The following is a 24,120-nucleotide window of genomic DNA, read 5'->3' as shown; positions in this document are numbered from 1 at the left end:
ATTCAACAATACGGATAAGAAAATCTGTTTGGGTTTGATTTGCGAACAGTTTCCCTAATCTTGTTCAAAGTTCACAACGTTTATAGTGAATTTCTTTGAAGCCTACAGAGCAGTGATGGCAAACCTTGGCACCCCAGATGTTTTGGAACTACATTTTCCACGATGCTCATACACTCTGAAGTGTAGTTGAGCATCATGGGAAATGTAGTTCCAAAACATCCGGGGTGCCAAGGTTCCCCATCACTATAGAGTGAGCGGATATTGTTATTCAATTTTTAGCCATTTGTAGGGCTAATAAGCAAGTTCCTGTCTGATAAAAAAGCACAAGAAGCTGGGAACTGCCATTGGGAACACATGTCAATGGAAAAAAAATCATAAAAATACAAATAAAACAGTATCTCTCCCTAAACAGAATTATCAGTTCTCCCTAAAAGGTCCAACACAAGACTATAAGCATGCAAGACTTTCATAGGGAGGGGACTGGGTTATCTATTTTTTCAAATTATAAACTCTTTTGCTTCAGCTGACTGGGCAGAAGGCACGGTATTATTTTTTTTGGTGGGGAATCTGTAAAGTTATCCTGCAGTCTTTAAAAATTCGCAATTCGCAATCTTAGCAAATCCATGATAGTGGAAAATCCAAACGTAATTTTGAAAAAAAAAAAATACAGACAGTGGTTCTGTTTTTGTTTTTTGTTTTTTTATCCAAAACTTAGAAAAAATTTGGTAGAATTCTGCAGTGCAGTCGCTGTAGATCCAAGAGGGACATGCAAGGAAAATAAAAAACAGCATTTTAGCTTGCACATGATTGGATGATAAAATCAGCAGAGCTTCCACTCATTTCAGATCTACCCCTCAGATTTAGAGCGACTGCACTTCCAAGTGCCCTTGCAGTGCAAAGTGGATTTGCCATTTGTAAATAACCCCCATTGTGTAGATTTTGACCCCCATTGTGTAGATTTTGTTGCACTTTGGGGGTTATTTACGAAAGGCAAATCCACTTTGCACTACAAGTGCAAAGTGCACTTGAAATTTCACTGGAAGTGCACTTGGAAGTGCAGTCGCTGTAAATCTGAGGGGTAGATCTGAAATGAGGGGAAGCTCTGCTGATTTTATTATCCAATCATGCACAAGCTAAAATGATGGTTTTTATTTTCCTTACATGTCCCCCTCGGATCTACAGCAACTTGTAGTGCAAAGTGGATTTGCCTTACATAAATAACCACTATATACATTTTCTAAATTAGTAGGTACATTCGTTTTGTGGGTAGCAGGAAAAATTGCCTTTTCAAAGACATCCTAACAAAAACTAACATTGGAGAGCACCTGACCCCATACTTTTGTTGCATCTTAAAAAAGGATAATATAAATACTCTGATTAAAATTAATAATGGTTTGGGGACAGTTTTTATTTTAATATTTGTTTTTAATGTTGTTACAACTGGTTCTAATACTCCAAACATTTCCAAATTGTCATCACAAAGTTTTATCTATATGTGGACTTTAGGCTGAGGTGAGTCTTTATTGAAACCTGTTAATGAAAATGTCTGAAAGCAGAACTTGATGGCGTTTTTTTATGCCACCAATGGGATGCTTACAGAAAAATGATCTGCCGAGATATTATATTTGAGATATTAAAAATGTTGATTCTCTGCTAAACACAATTTAGTTGACTAATTTAACTAATAAAATAATTTGAAAAAGTAATGCAGTGTCCATGTTTAAAACCGAGATGTTTCCTTTTCATGAAACATCTGCAAAAATCAAGATATTTTGGCAAATTTTCACAATTTTGGTAGAATGCTTTAAAATAAATAGGGAAGGTAAAACTAAGGTGGTTTTGGTGCTATAATAAGGGTACAATGGACTTTAAAAGGTTTCTAAAAGTTAGAGAAGTTCCTTTCAATGGTCTTGTATAAAAACTTTTAGCCTCAAGGTCTTACTTTTTTTACAAAAAGGAAAAAAAGGTAAAACAAAAAAGCATAGTCAAAATTGGTAATTATGTAAAGAAATCAATTTAGCTGAAAGTACCATGCTCGCCCCTACCCATAAATCAAAATATATACATAGATGTACTACTCTGACTTCCATGGTCTAAACCAATGGTTCTCAACCCTGTCCTCAAGTAAACCCCAACAGGCCATGTTTGCAGGTTTCCCTTTATCATGCACAGGTATTTTAAATCAATGGCTTGGTATTTTGGACAGCTTTTTTATCTAAAGCCCCATACACACTATCAGATTTTCTGCTGATTTTTTCCTTCAGATTTACCAAAACCATATAATATGAGGTCAAACCTTAGGAGTTTCAATGTGTTTGCAATCAGGGAGGCCCTTGCACTACATGGTTTTGGTAAATCTGAAGGAAAAAATCAGCAGAAAATCTGATAGTGTGTATGGGGCTTAAGAGAAATTCTCAAAACATGGCCTGTTGGGGGTATTTCAGGACAGGGTTGAGAACCACTGGTCTAAACTACTGTATGTTTTAGAAACTTTGCTATGTGTACTCCTTATTGAAAAACTAGTTTTAGTCCTCGTTTTAATACAAGCTTATCAGGCGTAAAACCTTCTCCATGGATCCAATAAAATTCAAATACCATGCCAGCGCGCCCAGATACATCCGATAGAAAAACCACATACCAGTAATAATATGAGATACATTCGAAAAAGTAATTTGTCAATAATGTAGCTAATTTGAAGCCACTCCTGGATAACGTATTGTGGGTCACTTTTTTTCAGATGTTCTCGAATGGATCCAACTTCTTTTAGTATGTTAAGAAGCAATTCTGAATCCTGTCCCACGTGCAGATGCCTGGTGTCATCCAATACATTTTCATTATTGTAAATTGTCAGTTTCTCTGCAGACAAAAAGACAAGATTTTCCACAAAACATATTTAATAATGACATAGTATTTACTTAGCAACTGTAAAATGTATAATGTCTACTCAAGACTAAAGCTGGCCATACGCTGTTTGAATTTTGGCCGATTCCTGTTGAATCAGCTGAAATTCCAGCTGTGGGTGGCCCTGCCAGTGCCACCCAGCTTGACAAATTATTCAATAGAAAAATTGAAGTAGGGGGGTGAAATGTTTAGGCTGGGTTCACACTATTGCGAATTGGATGTGGGTTTCACCGCATCCAATATGCATGTCAGGAGATTTTGGCTCGATATCTGGGGAGCCGGTTCACACATCTCTACAGCAGTGAATTGCACAGGAGCCCTGTATGTCTTTTGGTCCATTTCAGGTCCGAATTCAGCAAAAACAATTTGGGCTGAAATCTGACCTGATATGGTGAATGGAGACGCACCTGACTCCTGCTGTGACCCGTTGCGTTCTATAATGTGAACCCAGCCGGCTTTACACCAACTGCATCCTTTTCAGATGCAGTAACTATTATGCCGCTTACAAACGACCAGACTTTTTGACGGACTTGGTCTGGCGGACTGGACAATTCGATCGTTTGTGGGCTCCAGGGGACTTTTTCTTCCCAAAAGTCAGGCGGACCTAGAAATAAAACGTGCTTCAAATCTGTCCGTCAGACTCGAGTCCGGTCGAAAAATCCGGTCATCTGTGTGCTAGTCTGATGGACTAAAACCGACGTTACAGGCAGCTATTGGCTACTGGCTATGAACTTCCTTATTCTATGTCATCTCGTTCGAATCCGTCTGACTTTTGGAGTGATCGTGTGTGGCCAAGTCCATTCATTTTAAAAGTCCGGCGGATCTGAGCTGCAAATTCCATTGGATTGTCCGCCAGACCAAGTCCGTCGAAAAAAGTCTGGTCGTGTGTACGCGGCATTAGGGTATTCATTCAGCCACAGGTGTCATGGCTGCCTAAATACAATAGCTAGCAGCAGATTCCATCATTCAAGTTATTTAGCATGGATAGAGGAATCTGCATTCAGCCTGCATGTATGGCTAGCCTATGATGTAAGTAGGCACAGAGGAAAGATCACTAGAAACAAACTGTAAAGTTAATTGAAATTAAATTTTTACATTCTAAACAAACTGCATTAAACTGCAAGCGCCTCCCCCCCCCCCCCCCGAGCCAATGGAAGTGCCTGGCAGTCACGATCACCACAGGGCTCCCGCAATCGCCGCTGACACACGGAGAACTGGGATCCGTGTGTGTAAACACACCGTTTCCGGTTCTCTGAGGGGAGAACAGACAGATCGTCTGTTCATACAGAGCATGAACAGTGATCTGTCATCTCCTCTGCCCAGTCCCCTTCCCCCATCAGTTAGAACATGTACTAGGGAACACATTAACCCCTTGATCGCCCCCTAGTGTTAACCGCTTCACTGCCAGTGACATTTTTACAGTAATCAATGCATTTTTATAGCATTATAGCAGGAATTAATGCTAATGGCCCCAAAAATGTGTCAAAATTGTCCGACGTGTCTGCCATAATGTCGCAGTCCCAATAAAAATAGCAGATTACCTCCATTACTAGTAAAAAAATATATAATAAAAAGGCCATAACACTATCCCCTATTTTGTAGACGCTATAACTTTTGCGCAAACCAATCAATATACACTTATTGTGATTTTTATTACCAAAAATATGTAGAAGAATACATATTCGTCTAAACTAGGAAAAAAATAGTTTTTTTTATATATTTGGGGGGGGGGGGGGATATTTATTATAGCAGAAAGTAAAAAAATTATGAGTTTTTTTTAAAACTGTCGCTCTTTTTTTGTTCTTTTATAGCGCAAAAAAATAAAAACCACAAGGTGATCAAATACCACCAAAAGAAAGCTCTATTTGTGGGGAAAAAAGGACGTCAATTTTGTTTGAGTGCCACGTCGCTTGACCGTGCAATTGTCAGTTAAACCAATGCAGTGCCGAATCGCAAAAAGTACTCTGGTCAGAAAGGGGGTAAAATCTTATGCCTCGCACACACGATCAAACAATCCAGTGGAAAAGTCCGGCGGACACAAGTCCGCCAGACAATCCGCCCATGTGTAGGCTCCAGTGGACTTTTTTTACCCAAAAGTCCGGCGGACTAAGAAAGTATTTTTGCACTCGCATTTCGGCAGACAGTACGGCCGTGTGTGTGCCAGTCCTCTGTACTTTTGAAATGAATGTACTTTTCTCGCCCGGAGAAAAGTCCGCTAATTTTGAGCGCGTCTCCAGGTAGCCGGGACCAGCGAAGAAGGCGTTGCTGGCCCCGTCACCTGGTATGGACTTAAAGGGGAATCCCTACGCTGAAAAATCAGCGTGGGGCTCCCCCCCAGGTCCATATCAGACCCTTATCCGAGCACGCTACCCGGCCAGCCAGGAAAGGGGGTGGGGATGAGCATGCGGCCCCCCTCCTGAGCTGTACCAGGCCGTGTGCCCTCAACATGGGGGGGTGCCTTGGGGAAGGGGGGGCCGCGCGGCCAAACCACCCCAAAGCACCTTGTCCCCATGTTGATGAGGACAAGGGCCTCTTCCCGACAACCCTGGCCATTGGTTGTCAGGTCTGCAGGCGGGGGGCTTATCGGAATCCGTGAGCCCCCTTTAATAAGGGGGCCCCCGGATCCCGGTCCCCCACCCTATGTGAATTTTCTGCCCGCCCACCCCCCCCCCCCAGGAAAGGCTTGACCAACTAATAAAAATATGCATTTCACCGAAATTTTTAACAAAATGGGCCACTTAAGCGACATAGTAACTTGTCGCAGGTCACAATGAAATAAAATCCACACAATTATGAGGATCCACCTTCAGAACCCCTGTTTGGATGCCACTAGATGTAATCCACCCAGCTAAAGGCTCCTCTTCCCGTGCCTGTGTGTTAGGAAAGAAAGAGAAGAGCGGTGAGCCAGCCGCAATAGCAGCTTGTGTACGAGAGCCGCTGCCATTATTGAGGACATGCAATCATTTAGTAGAGTGGTGGGCATCCCAAGGGGGCTGTGCTATATCAGTTATCACCAGGCTGTCACGCCATTAATGATGGGGAACTATTCAGAGTGGTTTCATGTGACCTGACCACTATGTCACCTTATTATCCGCATTACTTCTATATTTGGCAAGCAGTGTAGGTTTTAAGGCCATGAAGGGAAATGTTCACTTCAATGCACACTTCAACAAAAGTCTGCTCAGCTGTCAGGAGTGAAAGCAAAACCCATTACGAGCTACAAGTTTCTTGAATCAAAGCGTACAAAAGTCTATGGTCTGCCCATTTCACAGTGCTGACTGGCCCAGAATAGAGTGGGTATAAGTCCCATGTTCCTCCATACCCAGAAGTACTTGGTATTTCCATTGATTCCCAGCACTGAATGAGGTGGCAGGGAAATGAAGGAAAGGCAAATATAGCCTGCAGTGGATAAGGGAAATTAAGCAAACCTGTTGCTTTGTTTTTGGATTTTTTAATTGAGAGCTGGAGGAGGGACTTGCTGGTTAAAAAGTGTTCATATATTTTAATTCCCCCTCCCTTAAAGCCTTACCAGTGCTTTTCTCTGTTTGTTCAGTTGACGATGAACTCTCTTCCTCGGGTGTAGTAAACTGTACCCATTCTTTCAAGCAAACCAGGGGAGCCACTACTACCAAGATAAATTTCTTTAGCCACTTAGGAACCTCTGGGTGTAGGCTCTCCTTGTGGATTATTCGAACTAGCAGTATGCTCTCCATCAAACTGACAACAAGCATTATCATGCACAGCACAAAGTACACACCTATACAAATAGAAAAAAAAAATCATTATAGCTGCTCACCACTGTAATATACTGTATTTTAATTTTGGCACATGGGGGAAAACTATTCTGAACCCCACACTAATTCCAGCCCCCCCCCCCCCCCCCCCTGGTCAGCTAAATACTCTGGATCAAACTATTGATATATTAGTCTTCAGTAATAATAACTCAGAATATTATTAGTTGCAAGAAAATCATCTGGTCCCTTTTTTTTAATTCCCTGATTGTTTTTGCCCTAACTTACCTTGGGCACTGCTTAGCCACTTTTACTGTAAGGAACCTTTTCCTAAACTAAAGCTAAATATTTTCTATTCTACATGCAACTGATTTCCTCTTGTAGCTGGGATAGAAAAAAAAGGTACCGTATTTGTCGGCATATAACATGCACCTTTTCCCCTTAAAATCAGGGGGAAATCATGGGTGCGTGTTATACGCCGATCCCACCGATCTCCACTTGTGAGCGGAGCTGAGCAATCGCCGACGAGATACACATAGCCGAGTGTACTCGGCTAGGCTTGACTCCACTCACAGTCATGGCCAGTCCCACCATTGGACCTGTGTTATGCCGATCATAGGGCAGGGGTGGGCGTGACTGTGAGCGGAGCCGAGAGGAGCCGAGTGTATCTCGGTGGCGATCGCTCTGCTCTGCCCAGTCCCTGCGATCTCGGTGGCGATTGCTCCGCTCGGCCAAGTCCCTGCAATCTCGGCGGTGCCAATTTTAAATCCATCCAGTAACAATGACAAGGCTGCAATAGACACTGGGGCAAGGCTGCACTGGGGCAAGGCTGCACTGACAAGGCTGCAATGGACACTGGGGCAAGGCTCCACTGGGGCAAGGTTGCACTGACAAGGCTGCAATGGACACTGGGTCAAGGCTGCACTGGGGCAAGGCTGGACTGACAAGGCTGCAATGGACACTGGGGCAAGGCTGGAATGACAAGGCTGCAATGGACACTGGGGCAAGGCTGCACTGGGGCAAGGCTGGACTGACAAGACTGCAATGGACACTGGGTCAAGGCTGCACTGGGGCAAGGCTGGACTGACAAGACTGCAATGGACACTGGGTCAAGGCTGCACTGGGGCAAGGCTGGACTGATAAGGCTGCAATGGACACTGGGGCAAGGCTGCACTGACAAGGCTGCAATGACAACACTGACAAGGCTGCAATGGACACTGGGCAAGGCTGCACTGACAAGGCTGCACTGACACTGATAAGGCTGCATTGATGGGCATTTAAATGTAAGTTTTTTTTTCCTTAAACTTCCTTCCTAAAAGTTTTTTTCTTTACAATTCCCTCCTAAACTTAGGGTGCGTGTTATACGCCGGTGCGTGTTATACGCCGATAAATATGGTAATTTTCAAAAGTAATATGTAAGAAAGTTTGGTTTCACCTACCTATAACAGGCATCCCAGTTGCTGGTAATTGTTCTGAAACGACGATAAGGAAAACTGAGTAGCCTAGAAGTAGAGTAACCTTGAAAGAAACTCTCTCCCCACCCTCAGGAGGAAGGTAAAATCCAACAATATCCATGATCATGAGCAACATACTTGGAAAAATCAGATTAACGATGTAGAACAGAGGCCTCCTTCTGATAATAATCTATTAAAAAAATCAGAGGATATATGGATATTAAAATCATTTGTTTGATGATGGATTACTTGTAAGGCCATGCAATATTAACTAAAGCTCAACTCCAGGTAGATATGAACCAGCACTATTTAATGCATTTATGTATTCTATCAAATGAATTAAATGTACGCTATTTTAACATACAACTTGACTTCGATTGAGTACCAGGTTCTTTCAAACTCAGCACAGCAGCACTCAGACTGGGGGAGGGAGGGGCTGTACTAGAATCCCACGAGACCTTGCTGCATGCAAAGGAGTACCGATTTACACTGATGCAATACAGGAAACACACAGGAATTGCTGCGATTCCCACATGGCACCAGCATAGCAATCGCACTGTATTCATGCGATCTGCTGCGGGTGTCAATTAAAAGTTGATGACACCCTAAAAGCAGGTAGAATGCAGTACATTTGCTAGAATCAGATCACATGAGTATGAACAAATACCTGCACTTTTTTTGTATGGATGCAGTGTAAATTTTAGCCACACAAAATGATGGGCTCAAATTGCACAGCACAGAATCGCATGTGATTTGCACAGAAATGTGGTGCAATTCCTATGCGAATCACATGCAATGTGCCGCGTAGTATTAGTGTGAGCCTAAGCGGAATCATGCTAATGAAAGAAGAGAGGATGGTGACCTATCTGTGTTTTGCTAATACTTTGCTGTCCAATCAGCAAGCTGGGGGCGGGAAGGTAAGACCATTGTTTTCTTTTATCTACCAGAGAAAGTCAATCTACTTACTGTACTGTCTGGCTAAGTTGTATGAATCACAAATGTGGCTGAACAGAGTTACAGATCCTTTGGCACATGAGAACAGATCATATATGTGTGTATATCAACATTGCATTCAACTGTATGCATAGAATTCAACTTTAAAGTAGAAGTAAAGGCAACAGCTATACTATACTATAATAAAAAAATACTATATACTTACAAAATAGAGGACTTCTCCATAGCTTAAACCATTATCTTTGTGATGTATGTGTTTGGGAATAACATCCCTAACATCCCACTCCCCCTCATTCTTAAGGTTGTCTGGGAAATATGCTGATCCAATCTTCAAAAAGGCAAAATCAATATCCTCAACTAGAAAAGAGAAACACACAATACATAAATCTACAAATAATACTTTTTGTAATAAAAAATAATGTTACAGTGGGGAAAATAATTATTTGATCCCCTGCAGATTTTGTAAGATTTCCCACTTATAAAGAAATGAAGGGTCTATAATTTTTTTATCATTTTATCATAGGTGTATTTTAAGTGATAGAGACAGAAAATCAAGCAAAAATCTAGAAAAAACACATAAAACAAATGCTATACATTAAGTTGCAGTTCAGTGAGTAAAATTAGTATTTGATCCCCAAGCAAAACATGACTTAGTATTTGCTGGAGAAACCCTTGTTGGCAAGCACAGAGGTCAGATGTTTTTTGTAGTTGGTGACCAGGTTTTCACACATCTCAGGGGGGATTTTGGTCCACTCTTCTTTACAGATCTTCTCTAAATCCTTCAGGTTTCTTGGCTGTCGCTTGGCAACTTGAAGTTTCAGCTCCCTCCATAAATTTCTATAGGATTAAGGTATGGAGACTGACTAAGCCACTCCATGACCTTAATGTGCTTCTTCTTGAGCCACTCCTTTGTTGCCTTGGTGGTATGTTTTGGGTCATTATCATGCTGGAAGACCTATTCACAACCCACCTTCAGTGTTTTGACTGAGGGAAGAAGCATGGTCCCATTCATTGACCCCTCAATGCGGCAAAGTCGGCCTTTACTTTTAGCAGAGAGACAATCCCAAAGCATAATGTTTCCACCTCTGTGTTTGACTGTAGTAATGGTGTTCTTAGGGTCATAGTCAGCATTTTTCTTCCTCCAAACACAGCGGGTCGAGTTAATGCCAAGCTAAATTTTTGTCTCACCTGACCACAGCATTTTCTCCCAATCCTTCAATTAATTATTTAGATGTTCATTGGCATGAATGTACATGTGCTTTCTTGAGGAAGGGGACTCGCTGTGTTTGGAGGAGGAAAAATTCTGACTACGACCCCAAGAACACCATCCCTACAGTCAAGCACTATAAGGGGGAAACATTATACTTTGGGCTGTTTCTCTGCTAAATGTACAGACCGACTTTGCCACATTGAGGGGCCAATGGAAGGGGCTACGTATTGTCAATTCTTGAATTTTAACCTTCTCTCAGCCGAAACACTGAAGGTGAGTCACAGATGGGTCTTTCAATGACCCAAACATAATCCTATAGAAAATTTAAGGAGGGAGTTGAAACTTCGAGTTGCCAAGCAACAGGCAAGAATCCTTAAGGATTTAGAGAAGATCTGTAAAAGAGAGTGGACCAAAATCCCTCCTGAGATGTGTACAAACCTGGTCACCAACTACAAGAAACATCTGACCTCTGTACTTACCAACAAGGGTTTCTCCACCACGTACTAAATCATGTTTTTCTTGTGGATCAAATAATTATTTTACTCACTGAACTGAAACTCAATTTATAACATTTGTATCATGTGTTTTTTCTGGATTTTTGGTTGATTATCTGTCTGTATAATGTAAAATACACCTGTGATAAAAAAATTTTTAGACCCCTCATTTCTTTTTAAGTCTGCAAACTTACAAAATCTGCAGGATCAAATAATTATGTTCCCCACTGTAGACCGTGGGTACACACAGTAAGGGAATATCCAACAAGTAAACATGAAGTTCAGGACACTAACAGGTAAATGAAAGAGCATAAATAATCTAAGGCTTTATTAATTATTCATCACTCCCCCTCCCCCATTATTGACAGTATCACCTGCATTAACACTTTAACAACTTGACCTCTGATAGGTTTTAACCCCTTCATGACCAGGGCATTTTTTGATATTCAGCACTTTCCTACTTTTAGCCCCTGTACACACGGTCGGAGATTTCGACAACCAAATCCGTCGGATCTTGTCCGAAACTGTTGCATACACACGGTCGGACTAAGTTGTCGAAAAATCCGATCTTTCAGAACGTGATGACGTAATTTCGTTACGATGGGACTACGTTCAGGCTAGTAGCTAATAGCTTTGATGTAGGAAATTGATCTGAGCATGCGTGGCACTTGGTCCGATCAAAATTCTCTACACATGATCGGAGTATGTCCGATCGAACCAGTTGGTTGGGAAATATTTCCAACATGTTGGAAAATTGGGTCCGACGGAATCAGTCCGATGCATACCACACACAGTCGGATTATCCGACAACACGGTCCGATAGGACACATTCCGACGGATTCTCCGACCGTGTGTACAAGGGCTAACTGGCAATGCCACATTGTACAGAGATAAAAAAAGTTATTGTTTTTTTTGCACACACAGAGCTTTCTTTTGGTTGAATTTAATTTCCACTGGGTTTTTTAGTTTGTTTTGCTTTTAACCACTTGAGATCCGCGCTATAGTCAAATGACGGCTACAGCGCGGATCTCAATTTCCGGGACTACGTCTATTGACGTCGTCCCCTTTAAGAGTTCCCTGCGCGCTCCCGGGAGCACGCATCGGGGAAAATCTGTGTAAATCGCTGTAAACGGCCAATCACAGCGGCCGTTTACAGCGCGATCGCCTCCTCCAATGGGTGATGATCTCAAATGTAAACAAATGAGATCATCACCCATTGCCGAATGTGTCTCCTCACACAGCGATAGCGTGTGAGGAGACAGCGAACAGTGAGTGAGCGTTCTCTGTGCCAGTCATACATAAAACGTGCCAGTCATACTAATAAACCCTGCCAGTGCCCAGATCTACCCTGCCAGTGCCCAGATATACCCTGCCAGTGCCCAGATATACCCCACCTGTGCCCACCTGTGCCCACCTGTGCCCACCTGTGCACCGCCAGTGCCCACCTGTGCACCGCCAGTGCTCCATCTGTGCACCACCAGTGCCCGCCAGTGCCCGCCAGTGCCCATCTGTGCACCGCCAGTGCCCGCCAGTGCCCGCCAGTGCCAATCGGTGCCCATCTGTACCAATCGGTGCCCATCTGTGCCTCAGCAGTGCCCATCTGTGCCGCCTAAGCAGTGCCCATCTGTGCCGCCTCAGCAGTGCCCATCTGTGCCGCCTCAGCAGTGCCCATCTGTGCCCATCTGCTGCCTTATCAGTGCACATCCGTGCAATAAATCAGTGCACATCTGTGCCGACCTATCAGTGCCCATCTGCCGACCTATCAGTGCCCATCTGCCGACTCAGCAGTGCCCATCTGCCGACTCAACAGTGCCCATCTGTGCCGACTCAGCAGTGCCCATCTGTGCCGACTCAGCAGTGCCCATCTGTCGCCTCAGCAGTGCTCATCTGCCGCCTCAGCAGTGCCCATCTGCCGCCTCATCAGTGCACATCCCTGCAATAAATCAGTGCACATCTGTGCCGACCCATCAGTGCCCATCTGCCGCCTCAGCAGTGCCCATCTGTGCCGCCTCAGCAGTGCCCATCTGCTGCCTCAGCAGTGCCCATCTGCCGCCTCAGCAGTGACCATCTGCCGCCTCATCAGTGCACATCCGTGCAATAAATCTGCACATCTGTGCAATAAATCAGTGCACATCTGTGCCGACCCATCAGTGCCCATTTGTGCCACCTCAAAAGCGCCCATCTGTGCCACCTCAAAAGCGCCCATCTGTGCCACCTCATCAGTGCCCATCAGTGCTACCATGGCTAAACGTGTCTTTTCCGCTGAGGAGGCGTACCAAATTATTTCCACGGCCGACGAGAGCAACGGGGAGCTCTCCTCTTCAGATTCCTTTTCGGATTCGGATTCTGAAGCCGACGTAAATTATGAGCCAGTCCTCAGCAGTGAAACACTGACTGATGAATCCGAGGAGGAAGATATCCGGCCCATCAAGCGAAGGCGTTCTAGTGAGGCAGTGCCGTCCACCAGCACCGCAGTGCCGTCCACCAGCACCGCAGTGCCGTCCACCAGCACCGCAGTGCCCCAGCAAGAAAGGCCAAGTACCAGTGGGGTGTCATCTCAGCCCCAAAGGGTTAGGAGCCATGCTGGCCTTCCCTATGCCCTTCAGAACCCCTTGTGGCTTCCTCCTAATTCAGGAGAGGCCAATGTTCCCCCTTTCACCACCCAGCCAGGAGTCCAGGTGGACACGGAGAATTTTAGCCCTATCGATTTTTTTAATTTAATTTTTACGGAGGACATGTTGGCGTCAATTGTGGCCCAGTGCAACCTGTATGCACAACAATTTATTTTTCAAAATCCGACCTCCTATTATGCCCGTCCCTACGAATGGAGAGACCTAACGGTGGAGGAGTTCAAGCTTTTTTTACGCCTCACATTTAATATGGGACTTAACAAAAAAAATCAATTACGTACCTACTGGTCAACCCACCCCCTCCACCACTCACCGCTCTTCTCCGTGGTAATGCCCAGAACCAGATATCAGATGATCCTGAGGTTCTTACATTTCAGTGACAATTCCCAGTGCCTTCCACGAAATGATCCAAATTATGACCGCCTTTACAAAATTCGACCAATACTAAATTATTTTTCATAAATATTCCCCAAATTGTTTACCCCGGACCAACACATATGTGTGGATGAGTCCCTTATTAAATTTAGTGGCAGGCTTAGAATGAAGCAATTTATGCCCAGCAAAAGGGCCCGCTATGGGGTGAAGGTCTACAAATTATGTGACCGAGCCACAGGGTACACATATTCCTTCAAGGTGTACGAAGGGAAGGACACCCAGCTACAGCCCCCTAATTGTCCGAACTATTTGGGATCCAGCGGAAAAATTGTTTGGGACCTCATATACCCCCTACTGGATAAAGGCTACCACCTCTATGTAGATAACTTCTACACATCTCTGCCCCTGTTCCACAACCTTCACCGGAAGAAGACGCCAGCATGTGGCACTGTAAAAAAGAATCGGAAGGGCTTTCCTCAAAGTCTGGTGAACAAGAAGCTGCGGAAAGGAGAAACCGCAAGTCTAAGAAACAAGGAGGTTCTGGCAGTGAAGTGGAGGGACAGAAGGGATGTGTATATGTTGTCTTCTATCCACAACGATACCTTCGTGGAAATCCCCAGAAGGAATGGCCCCGTAAAGAAACCCCAATGCATTTCCGAGTATAATTTGTTCATGGGAGGAGTCGACTTCAACGACCAAATGATGGAACCATATCTGGTCACAAGACGGACATATCATTGGTACAAAAAAGTAACAATTTATTTTTTTCAATTGGCCATTTATAATTCATATGTCATTTACCGCAACGCCACCCAAAACCCCAAACGTTTCTTTGGCTACCAGGAGGAAGTTTTCACAGCCCTAACGTTGTTAGTCGACTCTCCGAGCGCCACTTTCCGGATAAAATCCCCCCCACACCAACAGGCAAAAGACGCCAAAAAATATGTAAGGTGTGTACCAAAGCAGGAGTCAGAAGAGACACATCTTATTATTGTGCACAATGTCCTTCCCAACCAGGCCTCTGTATAGGCGACTGTTTTTGGCGTTACCATACTTCAATAAATTTTTAGTGAAGTATGGTAAACATAATCCTCAGTTCCTGCCTTCATACACCTTCACACCCCTTATGCCACTGCCTGCTCTGTAACGGACCCTGGCTTGTTATTTGACCACTCTTATGCCTGCCGATTCTGTACATACCGCTGCCTGATCTGGAACTGACCCTGGACTGTTATTCGACCATGCTTCTGCCTAACGATTCTGTACATACCTCTGCCTGATCTGGAACTGACCTTGGACTGTTTGACCACGATATTTGCCTGCCTCTTGGACTGATCTTGTATTCTGCAACTGGACTAGTGGGATTCAACACAGGGTCTCACATATGTGAGGGGCTCCAGTATAGTTTTTCTGGAAGAAGAAAACAATTTTCTTTGTTTTCTTATTCCTAGATTAGGGTCTGGAGACTCGTAGGCTTCAAAGAGATTTGGGAGGGAGAAGCCTCTACCCCTATCCCCATTCTGTCCTGAACGAGGCTCTACTTCTGTCTGCTGCCTGTAGGACTTACTGCCATCATGCCGCACTGACCACACCACAAGGACCTGCCTACTACCAGGACCAATATTTTTGGCACTGCTGACATCTCTGCACTAACCCTGGACTGTAATATGGACAGTATCCCTGCCTGCTGCCTAAAAAACTGTGTTCGCTGTTGCTGACCAAGTCCCTGCCTGCTGCCTGGACCAGTGATATCCTCCTGTGGACAACTGCGCTTCTAAAACCACAGGTAATCTTTTCTTTACCCTTTGCTCAGCATAATGTATTTGGGGGTGTAATTCTTGGTATGTGCAGGCTATGTGTCCCTGGAACGCCGACGGTGTTTCTTGCATGTTGCGCCTCTGTATGTGGCCAGGCTGTGTAAACGTTTCACACATGTGGTATCGTTATACTCAGGAGGAGTAGTAGAATGTATTTTGGGGTGTTATTTTTGCTATGTAAATGCTATGTGTTGGAAATATCTTATAAACGGACAACTTTGTGTAAAAAAAAATGCGTTTTCATTTTTTTCCACATTTTCCAAAAACTTCTGGAAAAAAATGAACCATTGAAAAGACTCATTATGCCTCATAGATTATACGTTGGGGTGTTAGCTTTCCAAAATGGGGTCATTTTCTGGACGTTTCCAGTGCTCTGGTGTTCCAGGGCCTTCAAAACTGTAATAGGTGGTTGAGAAATGAAATGTGTAATTTATGCTCCTAGAATGCCTGAAGGTGCTACTTCAAAATTAGGCCTCTGTATTTGGTCAGGCTGTGTAAAAGTCTCACACATGTGGTATCGTTATACTCAGGAGGAGTAGTAGAACGTATTTTGGGGTGTTATTTTTGCTATGTAAATGCTATGCATTGGAAATATCTTATAAACGGACAACTTTGTGTAAAAAAAAATGCGTTTTCATTTTTTTCCACATTTTCCGAAAACTTCTGGAAAAAAATGAACCATTGAAAAGACTCATTATGCCTCATAGATTATACGTTGGGGTGTTAGCTTTCCAAAATGGGGTCATTTTCTGGACGTTTCCATTGCCCTGGTGTTCCAGGGCCTTCAAAACTGTAATAGGTGGTTGAGAAATGAAATGTGTAATTTATGCTCCTAGAATGCCTGAAGGTGCTACTTCAAAATTAGGCCTCTGTATGTGGTCAGGCTGTGTAAAAGTCTCACACATGTGGTATCGTTATACTCAGGAGGAGTAGTAGAATGTATTTTGGGGTGTTATTTTTGCTATGTAAATGCTATGCGTTGGAAATATCTTATAAACGGACAACTTTGTGTAAAAAAAAATGCGTTTTCATTTTTTTCCACATTTTCCGAAAACTTCTGGAAAAAAATGAACCATTGAAAAGACTCATTATGCCTCATAGATTATACGTTGGGGTGTTAGCTTTCCAAAATGGGGTCATTTTCTGGACGTTTCCATTGCCCTGGTGTTCCAGGGCCTTCAAAACTGTAATAGGTGGTTGAGAAATGAAATGTGTAATTTATGCTCCTAGAATGCCTGAAGGTGCTACTTCAAAATTAGGCCTCTGTATGTGGTCAGGCTGTGTAAAAGTCTCACACATGTGGTATCGTTATACTCAGAAGGAGTAGTAGAACGTATTTTGGGGTGTTATTTGTGGTATGCACATTCCGTGTGGGAGAAATAAGCTATTACAATGAAAATTTTGTGTGAAAAAAAAAAAAAAAAATCGTAATTTTGCAAAGAATTGTGGGAAAAAATGACAACTTAAAATAACTAACCATGCCTCTTACTAAATACATTGGAATGTCTACTTTCCAAAAAGGGGTCATTTGGGGGGCATTTGTACTTTTCTGGCTTGTTAGGGTCTCAAGAATGGAGATAGGCCTTAGTACATCAGATGTGATCTTTTTTTGCAAATCTTTATGATGATATATATACCATTGTAGACTCTAGAAATTTCACACAGATCATATAATATGCAAAAATTTGGGTTATTTTTACCAAAGATGTGTAGTAGTATAAATTGTGGCCAAAATTCATGAAGAAAAATGGCTAATTTGCTAAATTTTGTCACAGAAACGAAGAAAAATTCATTTTTTTTCAAAATTTTTGGTCTTTTTTCATCTATAGCGCAGAAAATAAAAAACCGAGAGGTGATCAAATACCACCAAAAGAAAGCTCTATTGGTATGAAGAAAAGGACAAAAAAATCATTTGATTACAGTGTTGCATGACTGAGTAATTGTCATTCAAAATGTGAGAGCACTGAAAGCTGAAAATTGGTCTGGGACTTAGGGGGGTTTAAGTGCCCAGTAAGCAAGTGGTTAAATAAAATAATAACAAACATTTTGGAAAAATATTATATATTATTATATATAAAATTATAAAATTTTACAAACAATTTTTTCATAAATTGAACCCAAAATGTAGTCTGCTACATTTCTTTGGTAAACATAACACAGATCAGTGTATATTATTTAGTCTGTGTGAAAGTATGGTATTTCCCCCGCTGTAGCAAATTGGAGCATGCTTTGCTGGGGTTTTTTGCCTTCCTCTGGATCAACTGTGGGTGAAGGATTGTGTATATGGGATTGTATTTTATTTATTTTTTTGGTTGAACTAAATGGACTTGTGTCTTTTTTCAACCTAACTATGTATACACTGTATATTTAAAAATGTATCAATCCTGATGTTATGACTTCCGCTCTCATTTCTTGAGGCCCTAAAATGCCAGAACAGTGCAAATAGCGCCCAAATGACCCTTATATGGAAAGTAGACAGAACACGAACCGCGATTGCGGCCAAAAGTTCACGAACCACAAAGTTTGCGGCGGACCCCATTCACTTTAATGGCAGGCGAATCTTAAAAACCTACAGGTCATATTTTCAGCCACAAAATACTAGCTGTGCACACATAGTCCCACCACATGGACACTGACATAACAAAAGTATTAAGTGAATCTGGGATCGACAACGACAAGCATTCTTTTTTTATCTGTGAAATTTTGACAATTCAGGAGCGCATGAAGGCCATGGAGGAGAGGCAAGGTCAGGGCAGGCTATGAAGGGGGTGCAGGAGATGATCAGTGCTACAGTCAGGGCAACGCAGTCCTGTGCCAGTGTCCCAGTGTGCCAAACTGTGCTTGAGCCCCTCCCTCTGCCTGGCCCTTACCCCCACCTATGCAAGGCTCCACTGCGGTGGTCCGGAGGTGCCAGTCCAGAGCTGATCCTCAGCCATGGTGCTGGCACTGCCTGCTGATTGGCTTCTCCGCTGCTATCTCCCTCACTGTCTGAAACCAGCACCACGATAGAGACTGAGCACTGACACCAGCACCATGATAGAATGCACTGACACCAGCACCGAGATAGAGAGCACTGACACCAGCACCGAGATAGAGAGCACTGACACCAACACTGAGATAGAGAGCACTGACACCACACCAGCACCATGATAGAGAGCACTGACACCAGAACCGTGATAGAGAGCATTGACACCAGCACCGAGATAGAGAGCACTGACACCAGCACCATGATAGAGAGCACTGACACCAGCACCGAGATAGAGAGCACTGACACCACACCAGCACCGTGATAGAGAACACTGAAACCAGCACCATGATATAGAGTACTGTTGGTGGTAGTGTCTTTGGGGGTGCACACAGCAGAGAGTGAAGAAGAGGGTGCAGATCGAGAGGATGAGGAGGGTGCAGAAGAGTAAGGCTGAGTGAGCCACTCAACCAAGTCTGGTGCATCCTTTGACGTAAACGCACGCACCTTCTGCAATTTGCCACTTTGGCTCAAGTCTGTTGCTCCTGCCCTACCCCTACCACCCCTGCGGAAGGGCCTGCCTCTTCCTCTGCCTGTCATTTTTTAAACAACCCTGTGACAAAAGTCTCTTGAGAAGTGCAGGATGTATGTGGAAGAAGGTATATAACACCCCGCTTCAATCTGTTGTTTTTGGGGGCCACTGGTTTATCACACCAGTTATAATACTTTTTTTTTAATTGCGTTTGTCACTCTTTGTAGTATCGCTGCAGAACCGCTCAGCAGTCACAATGCTGCACAGTGGAAATGCACTATACTATGCTTTCTATATGTGCAAGTATTTTATACATGTATTACACCCCTATATACTGCACACCAAATAGTACACCTATACCAGTCCTTAAAAGGACCTTTGTGGACCTAGTAGCTAGTGATTTGCAGACTTTCCCTCAGTCCCTACACTGTTAAAAGACAGCTGCAGAATCGGTCAGCAGTCAAGTATAATAGGCTTTCCATATTTGAAAGACAGTATATTATACGTGTACAACCTTATATACTGTACACCTATACCAGTCCATAAAAGGACCTTTGTGGACCTAACAGTAATAGTTAGTGATTAAACTGACTGTCCCTGCTCCACACAGCGTCCTGTCCCTACACTGACAAAAGACAGCTGCAGAATCGGTCAGCAGTGCACTCAGCAATCAGCAGCACAGCAGTCAGCAGCAGTGCACCAGAACCCTATATACTGTACACCTATACCAGTCCTTAAAAGGACTTTTGTGGACCTAATAGCTAGTGATTTGTGTCACTACAGTCTGTCCCTGCTCCACACAGCAACCTCTCCCTACACTGACAAAAGACAAAATGTAAAATGGCCGCCAGATCAGGTCTATTTATATGGTAAGGGGAATGTCCAATTGTCCATGTGCTGAAATGTCTCAATTGGCTGTCCTGTACCCCATGATGGATGTGTCATCATGGGTCAAAGTTCTTTCACAATGTAAACGCATATGTCCACTGCGCGAACAGCTCCAGAAGTCCGCCGGTTTGGCGAATCGCGAACACGTAAGATTTGCCGCGAACCGACCGCTGGCGAACTGCAAGGCCATCCCTATCTGTGACCACCTTCCTGTCTTTTGGGACACCAGCGACCCAATACATGTATTATGTATATGCTCTATATTGGTTTTAATTGAAATGTTTCGCTCTTTCTTCTTAGTTTCAATCGTTTTATAGTTTTTCATAGAAAATACAGAGTCATTGATACATTCTTTTACATAGTGGAATAATAAATCCATAGTAATGCAACGAATAAGAGAACAAATTTAAAATAGATAGATTTAGAAACAACTGGAGGTTAGTGGGCGCAGGTACATCAAATATAAGGGGGAAAGCCGCCCCTCTCCAGACACCCCCAATGGGTACAAGCTGTGTCATGGAAAGGGGAGCGGCACATCCAACCCACAGATCAAATGCTATTTAAACTAGCGGGGATGTTACCTTCTAAAGCCTGCTACCCACCTAACCAGGTGATATTTTATTAACGGTGGTATTAAGGAATAAAAAATAAAGAGAGAGAGAGAAAGGAAAAAGGGGATAGCAAAGAAAGAAGATGTATAGAAGGAGGAATGAGATGTCCTTCCGGAATGTTCTACCAAGATTGTTTTATCCAATTCCTACGAAGATGTTAAGGGTATGCGCATGTAATCTGCCCAAGGTTCCCAAATGGCCTCAAATTTTTTAACAGTATCTTGTAGGATACTAATCATTTTTTCCTGAGCCATGATCCAAGATATTTTTCATTTGGCCTGGTCACTGGAAACTGTGGACTGCTTCCATGCTTTTGCTATCATAATTTTAGGTCCTAGAAGGATAAAGTGAACGAGGCTCCTTTTACTTTTACAGGTTTTTTCTATTTTTAAATTCAGCAATGCTATGTGGGGGGACATAGGGACAGACAAATCCGTTGTCTTTCCGATGATTGCAAAGATCCTATTCCAGAACCCTCTTAGTTTTGGACATTCCCACCACACATGAATCATGGTGCCCGTGTGATTGCATCCTCTAAAACAAAGGGGGGAAGTTGAAGGATATAATTTTGCCAGTCTAGCGGGAACCAAGTTCCATCTAGTTAGAACTTTTAGGTCTGCCTCCATCAGAGATACGTTGCGTATACCTCGATTCGACCATGTGATCACTCTGTGCCATTCCTCCAGCTCCCATTCCTGTTTGAGCTCACTTTCCCAGGCCAACATACAGGTTGTTTTAGAGTGCTCTACAGATAGTGACTCGTATATCACGAGATCCCCCCCCCCCTCTGCTCTGTAAGCTTGCTCTTTCTTCTTATGTATTTTTGTATCAATAAACAAATTATATTTTTTTTATTTAACTTTTCATGTATTACTTATTAGTAGCACCGCAATAATCCCAATCCTCCTCTTTTTTTGATTTTCACTAAATGGGATGAGGTTCGTAATACTATAGAGCCACTCATCTCCTATTGTCTTTAACTGACAATTGCCTGGTTGTGCAAAGCTGTTCCCAAAAAAAAATTGACGTACTTTTTTTCCCACAAATAGAGCTTTCTTTTGGTGATTTTGATCACCTCTGTGGTTTTTATATTTTGCGCTATAAACAAACAAATAGCGACAATTTTGAAAAAAAAAAGACATTTTTATTTTACTTTTTGCTATAATACATATCCCACAAAAATATAAAAAAAACACATTTATTCATCAGTTTAGACCAATATATATGCAATAGGTGTATATTGATTGGTTTGCGCAAAAGTGATAGCGCCTACAAACTATGGCAGTGTTTCTCAACTCCAGTCCTTAAGGTGCCCCAACAGGTCATATTTTCAGGCTTACCAGGTGATTTGATCAGTTTCACTGCCTTAGTAATTACCACAGCTGTTTCATCCTGAAATCCTTAAAACATGACCTGTTGGGGCGCCTTGAGGACTGGAGTTGGGATAGATTTAGGGACTTTTATTGTTTTTACTAGTAATGGCGGTGATCTGCAATTTATAGTGGGACTGCGACATTGTGGCTGACATATCTGACCCCAAATTACTTTTGGGGACCAGTGACATTATTACATTGATCAGTGCTATAAAAATGCACTGATCAATGTAAAAATGACACTGGTACGGAAGGGGTTAACACTAGGGGTGATCAAGGGGTTAACTGTGTTCCCTGGATGTGTTCTAACTTTAGGGGGGATGGGCTCACTGGGACATGACAGAGATCACTGTTCCTGATCACGGGGATCTGCTTGTTTACATAGGCAGTTCCCTGTTCTGCCTCTCTATACAATGATCACGGGTTGCCGGCAGACATCGAGTCCGCCCGACCAGTGCGCATGCTCCCGCAGCATGCAGTGGGAGCCCCCGTACAGGTATGGTGATTCACGCACCGCTGCCAACCTGCCACAGTATATCTGCGTGAGCTGGTCGGCAAGTGGTTAAAATACATAGGTGGCACCATTTACCTGTACATATAACGGAGTATTTAGTTGTTTGGTGTTTATGTTACTTGCTTTGATAAAGGTGGGCTGTGACACACGGAAACATTGGTGAATGAAACCTTGGATCATTTATGCACTTTCAAAAGCCTGTAGATGCCCCAAACTTCATGTTTACTTGATACTGTATATATACAGATAGATAGATAGATAGATAGATAGATAGATAGATAGATAGATAGATAGATAGATAGATAGATAGATAGATAGATAGATAGAAACAAAATTTTAATTGCAACACTCATGAGCTGAACTGAAAGATCTACATTTTTTTCTATGTGCACAAAGGCCTATTTCTCTCAAATATTGTTCACAAATCTGTCTAAATCTGTGTTAGTGAGCACTTCTCCTTTGCCGAAATAATTCATCCACCTCACAGGTGGGGCATATCAAGATGCTGATTAGAAGCATGTTTATTGCACAAGTGGGCCTTAGGCTGGCCACAAAAAAAGGCCACTCTAAAATGTGCAGTTTTATCACACAGCACAATGCCACAGATGGCATGCTGACTGCAGGAATGTCCACCAGAGCTGTTGCCTGTGAATCAAAAGTTAATTTCTCTACCATAAGCTGTCTCCAAAGGCATTTCAGAGAATTTGGCAGTACATCCAACCAGCTTCACAACCACAGACCACGTGTAACCACACCAGCCCAGGACCTCCACATGCAGCATTTTCACCTCCAAGATCATCTGAGACCAGCCACCCGGACAGCTGCTGCAACTTTTGGCTTGCTTAATCAAAGAATTTCTGCACAAACTGTAAGAAACCATCTCAGGGAAGCTCATCTGCATGCTCATCGTCCTCATTGGGGTCTCGACCTGAATGCAGTTCGTCGGCGTGACCGCCTTGAGTGGGCAAATGCTCACATTCGATGGCATCTGGCACTTTGGAGAGGTGTTCTCTTCACGGATGAATTCCGGTTTTCACTGTACAGAGCAGATGGCAGACAGCTTGTATGGCGTCGTGTGGGTGAGTGGTTTGCTGATGTCAATGTTGTGGATCGAGTGGCCAATGGTGGCGTTGGAGTTATGATATGGGCAGGCGTATGCTATGGACAACGAACACAGGTGCATTTTATTGATGGCATTTTGAATGCACAGAGATACCATGACAAGATCCTGAGGCCCATTGTTGTGCCATTCATCCACAACCATCATATTGCAGTATGATAATGCACGACCCATGTTGCAAGGATCTGTACACAATTCCTGGAAGCTGAAGACATCCCAGTTCTTGCATGGCCAGCATACTCACCGGACATGTCACCCATTGAGCATGTTTGGGATGCTCTGGATCGGCGTATACAACAGCGTGTTCCAGTTATTGCCAATATCCAGCAACTTCGCACAGCCATTGAAGAGGAATAGGCCAACATTCCACAGGCCGCAATCAACAACCTGATCAACTCTATGTGAAGGAGATGTGATGCACTGCGTGAGAAAAATGGTGGACAAAACCCCAAATACAATAAAACTGCACATTTTAGAGTGGTCTTTTATTGTGGCCAGCCTAAGGCACACTTGTGCAATAATCATGCTGTCTAATCAGCATCTTGATGTGC

General features: G+C 43.2%; 1 protein-coding gene across 1 annotated transcript in view; it reads right to left on the bottom strand.

Annotated features, from left to right (window-relative positions):
• Window positions 1–2,252: 2,252 nt before the first annotated feature.
• Window positions 2,253–24,120, bottom strand: part of LOC143934483 (5-hydroxytryptamine receptor 3A-like) — a 61,322-nt gene continuing 39,454 nt past the window's right edge. Inside the window, exons 6-9 of the mRNA XM_077458141.1 lie at window positions 9,246–9,397; window positions 8,072–8,276; window positions 6,431–6,658; window positions 2,253–2,856 (exon numbers count right to left, since the gene is read on the bottom strand). Of these exons, the coding sequence (XP_077314267.1) occupies window positions 2,588–2,856; window positions 6,431–6,658; window positions 8,072–8,276; window positions 9,246–9,397 (854 nt within the window). The 3' untranslated portion in view covers window positions 2,253–2,587. The remainder of the gene's footprint in view (window positions 2,857–6,430; window positions 6,659–8,071; window positions 8,277–9,245; window positions 9,398–24,120) is intronic.

Source organism: Lithobates pipiens, unplaced genomic scaffold, assembly GCF_037356315.1.
Source record: "Lithobates pipiens isolate NorthernLeopardFrog02 unplaced genomic scaffold, aLitPip1_a1.2 Scaffold_27, whole genome shotgun sequence".
Classification (NCBI taxonomy): Eukaryota; Metazoa; Chordata; class Amphibia; order Anura; family Ranidae; genus Lithobates; species Lithobates pipiens.
Note: the sequence above shows the minus strand (reverse complement) of the source record. Positions and strands in the feature narration are given on the sequence as shown.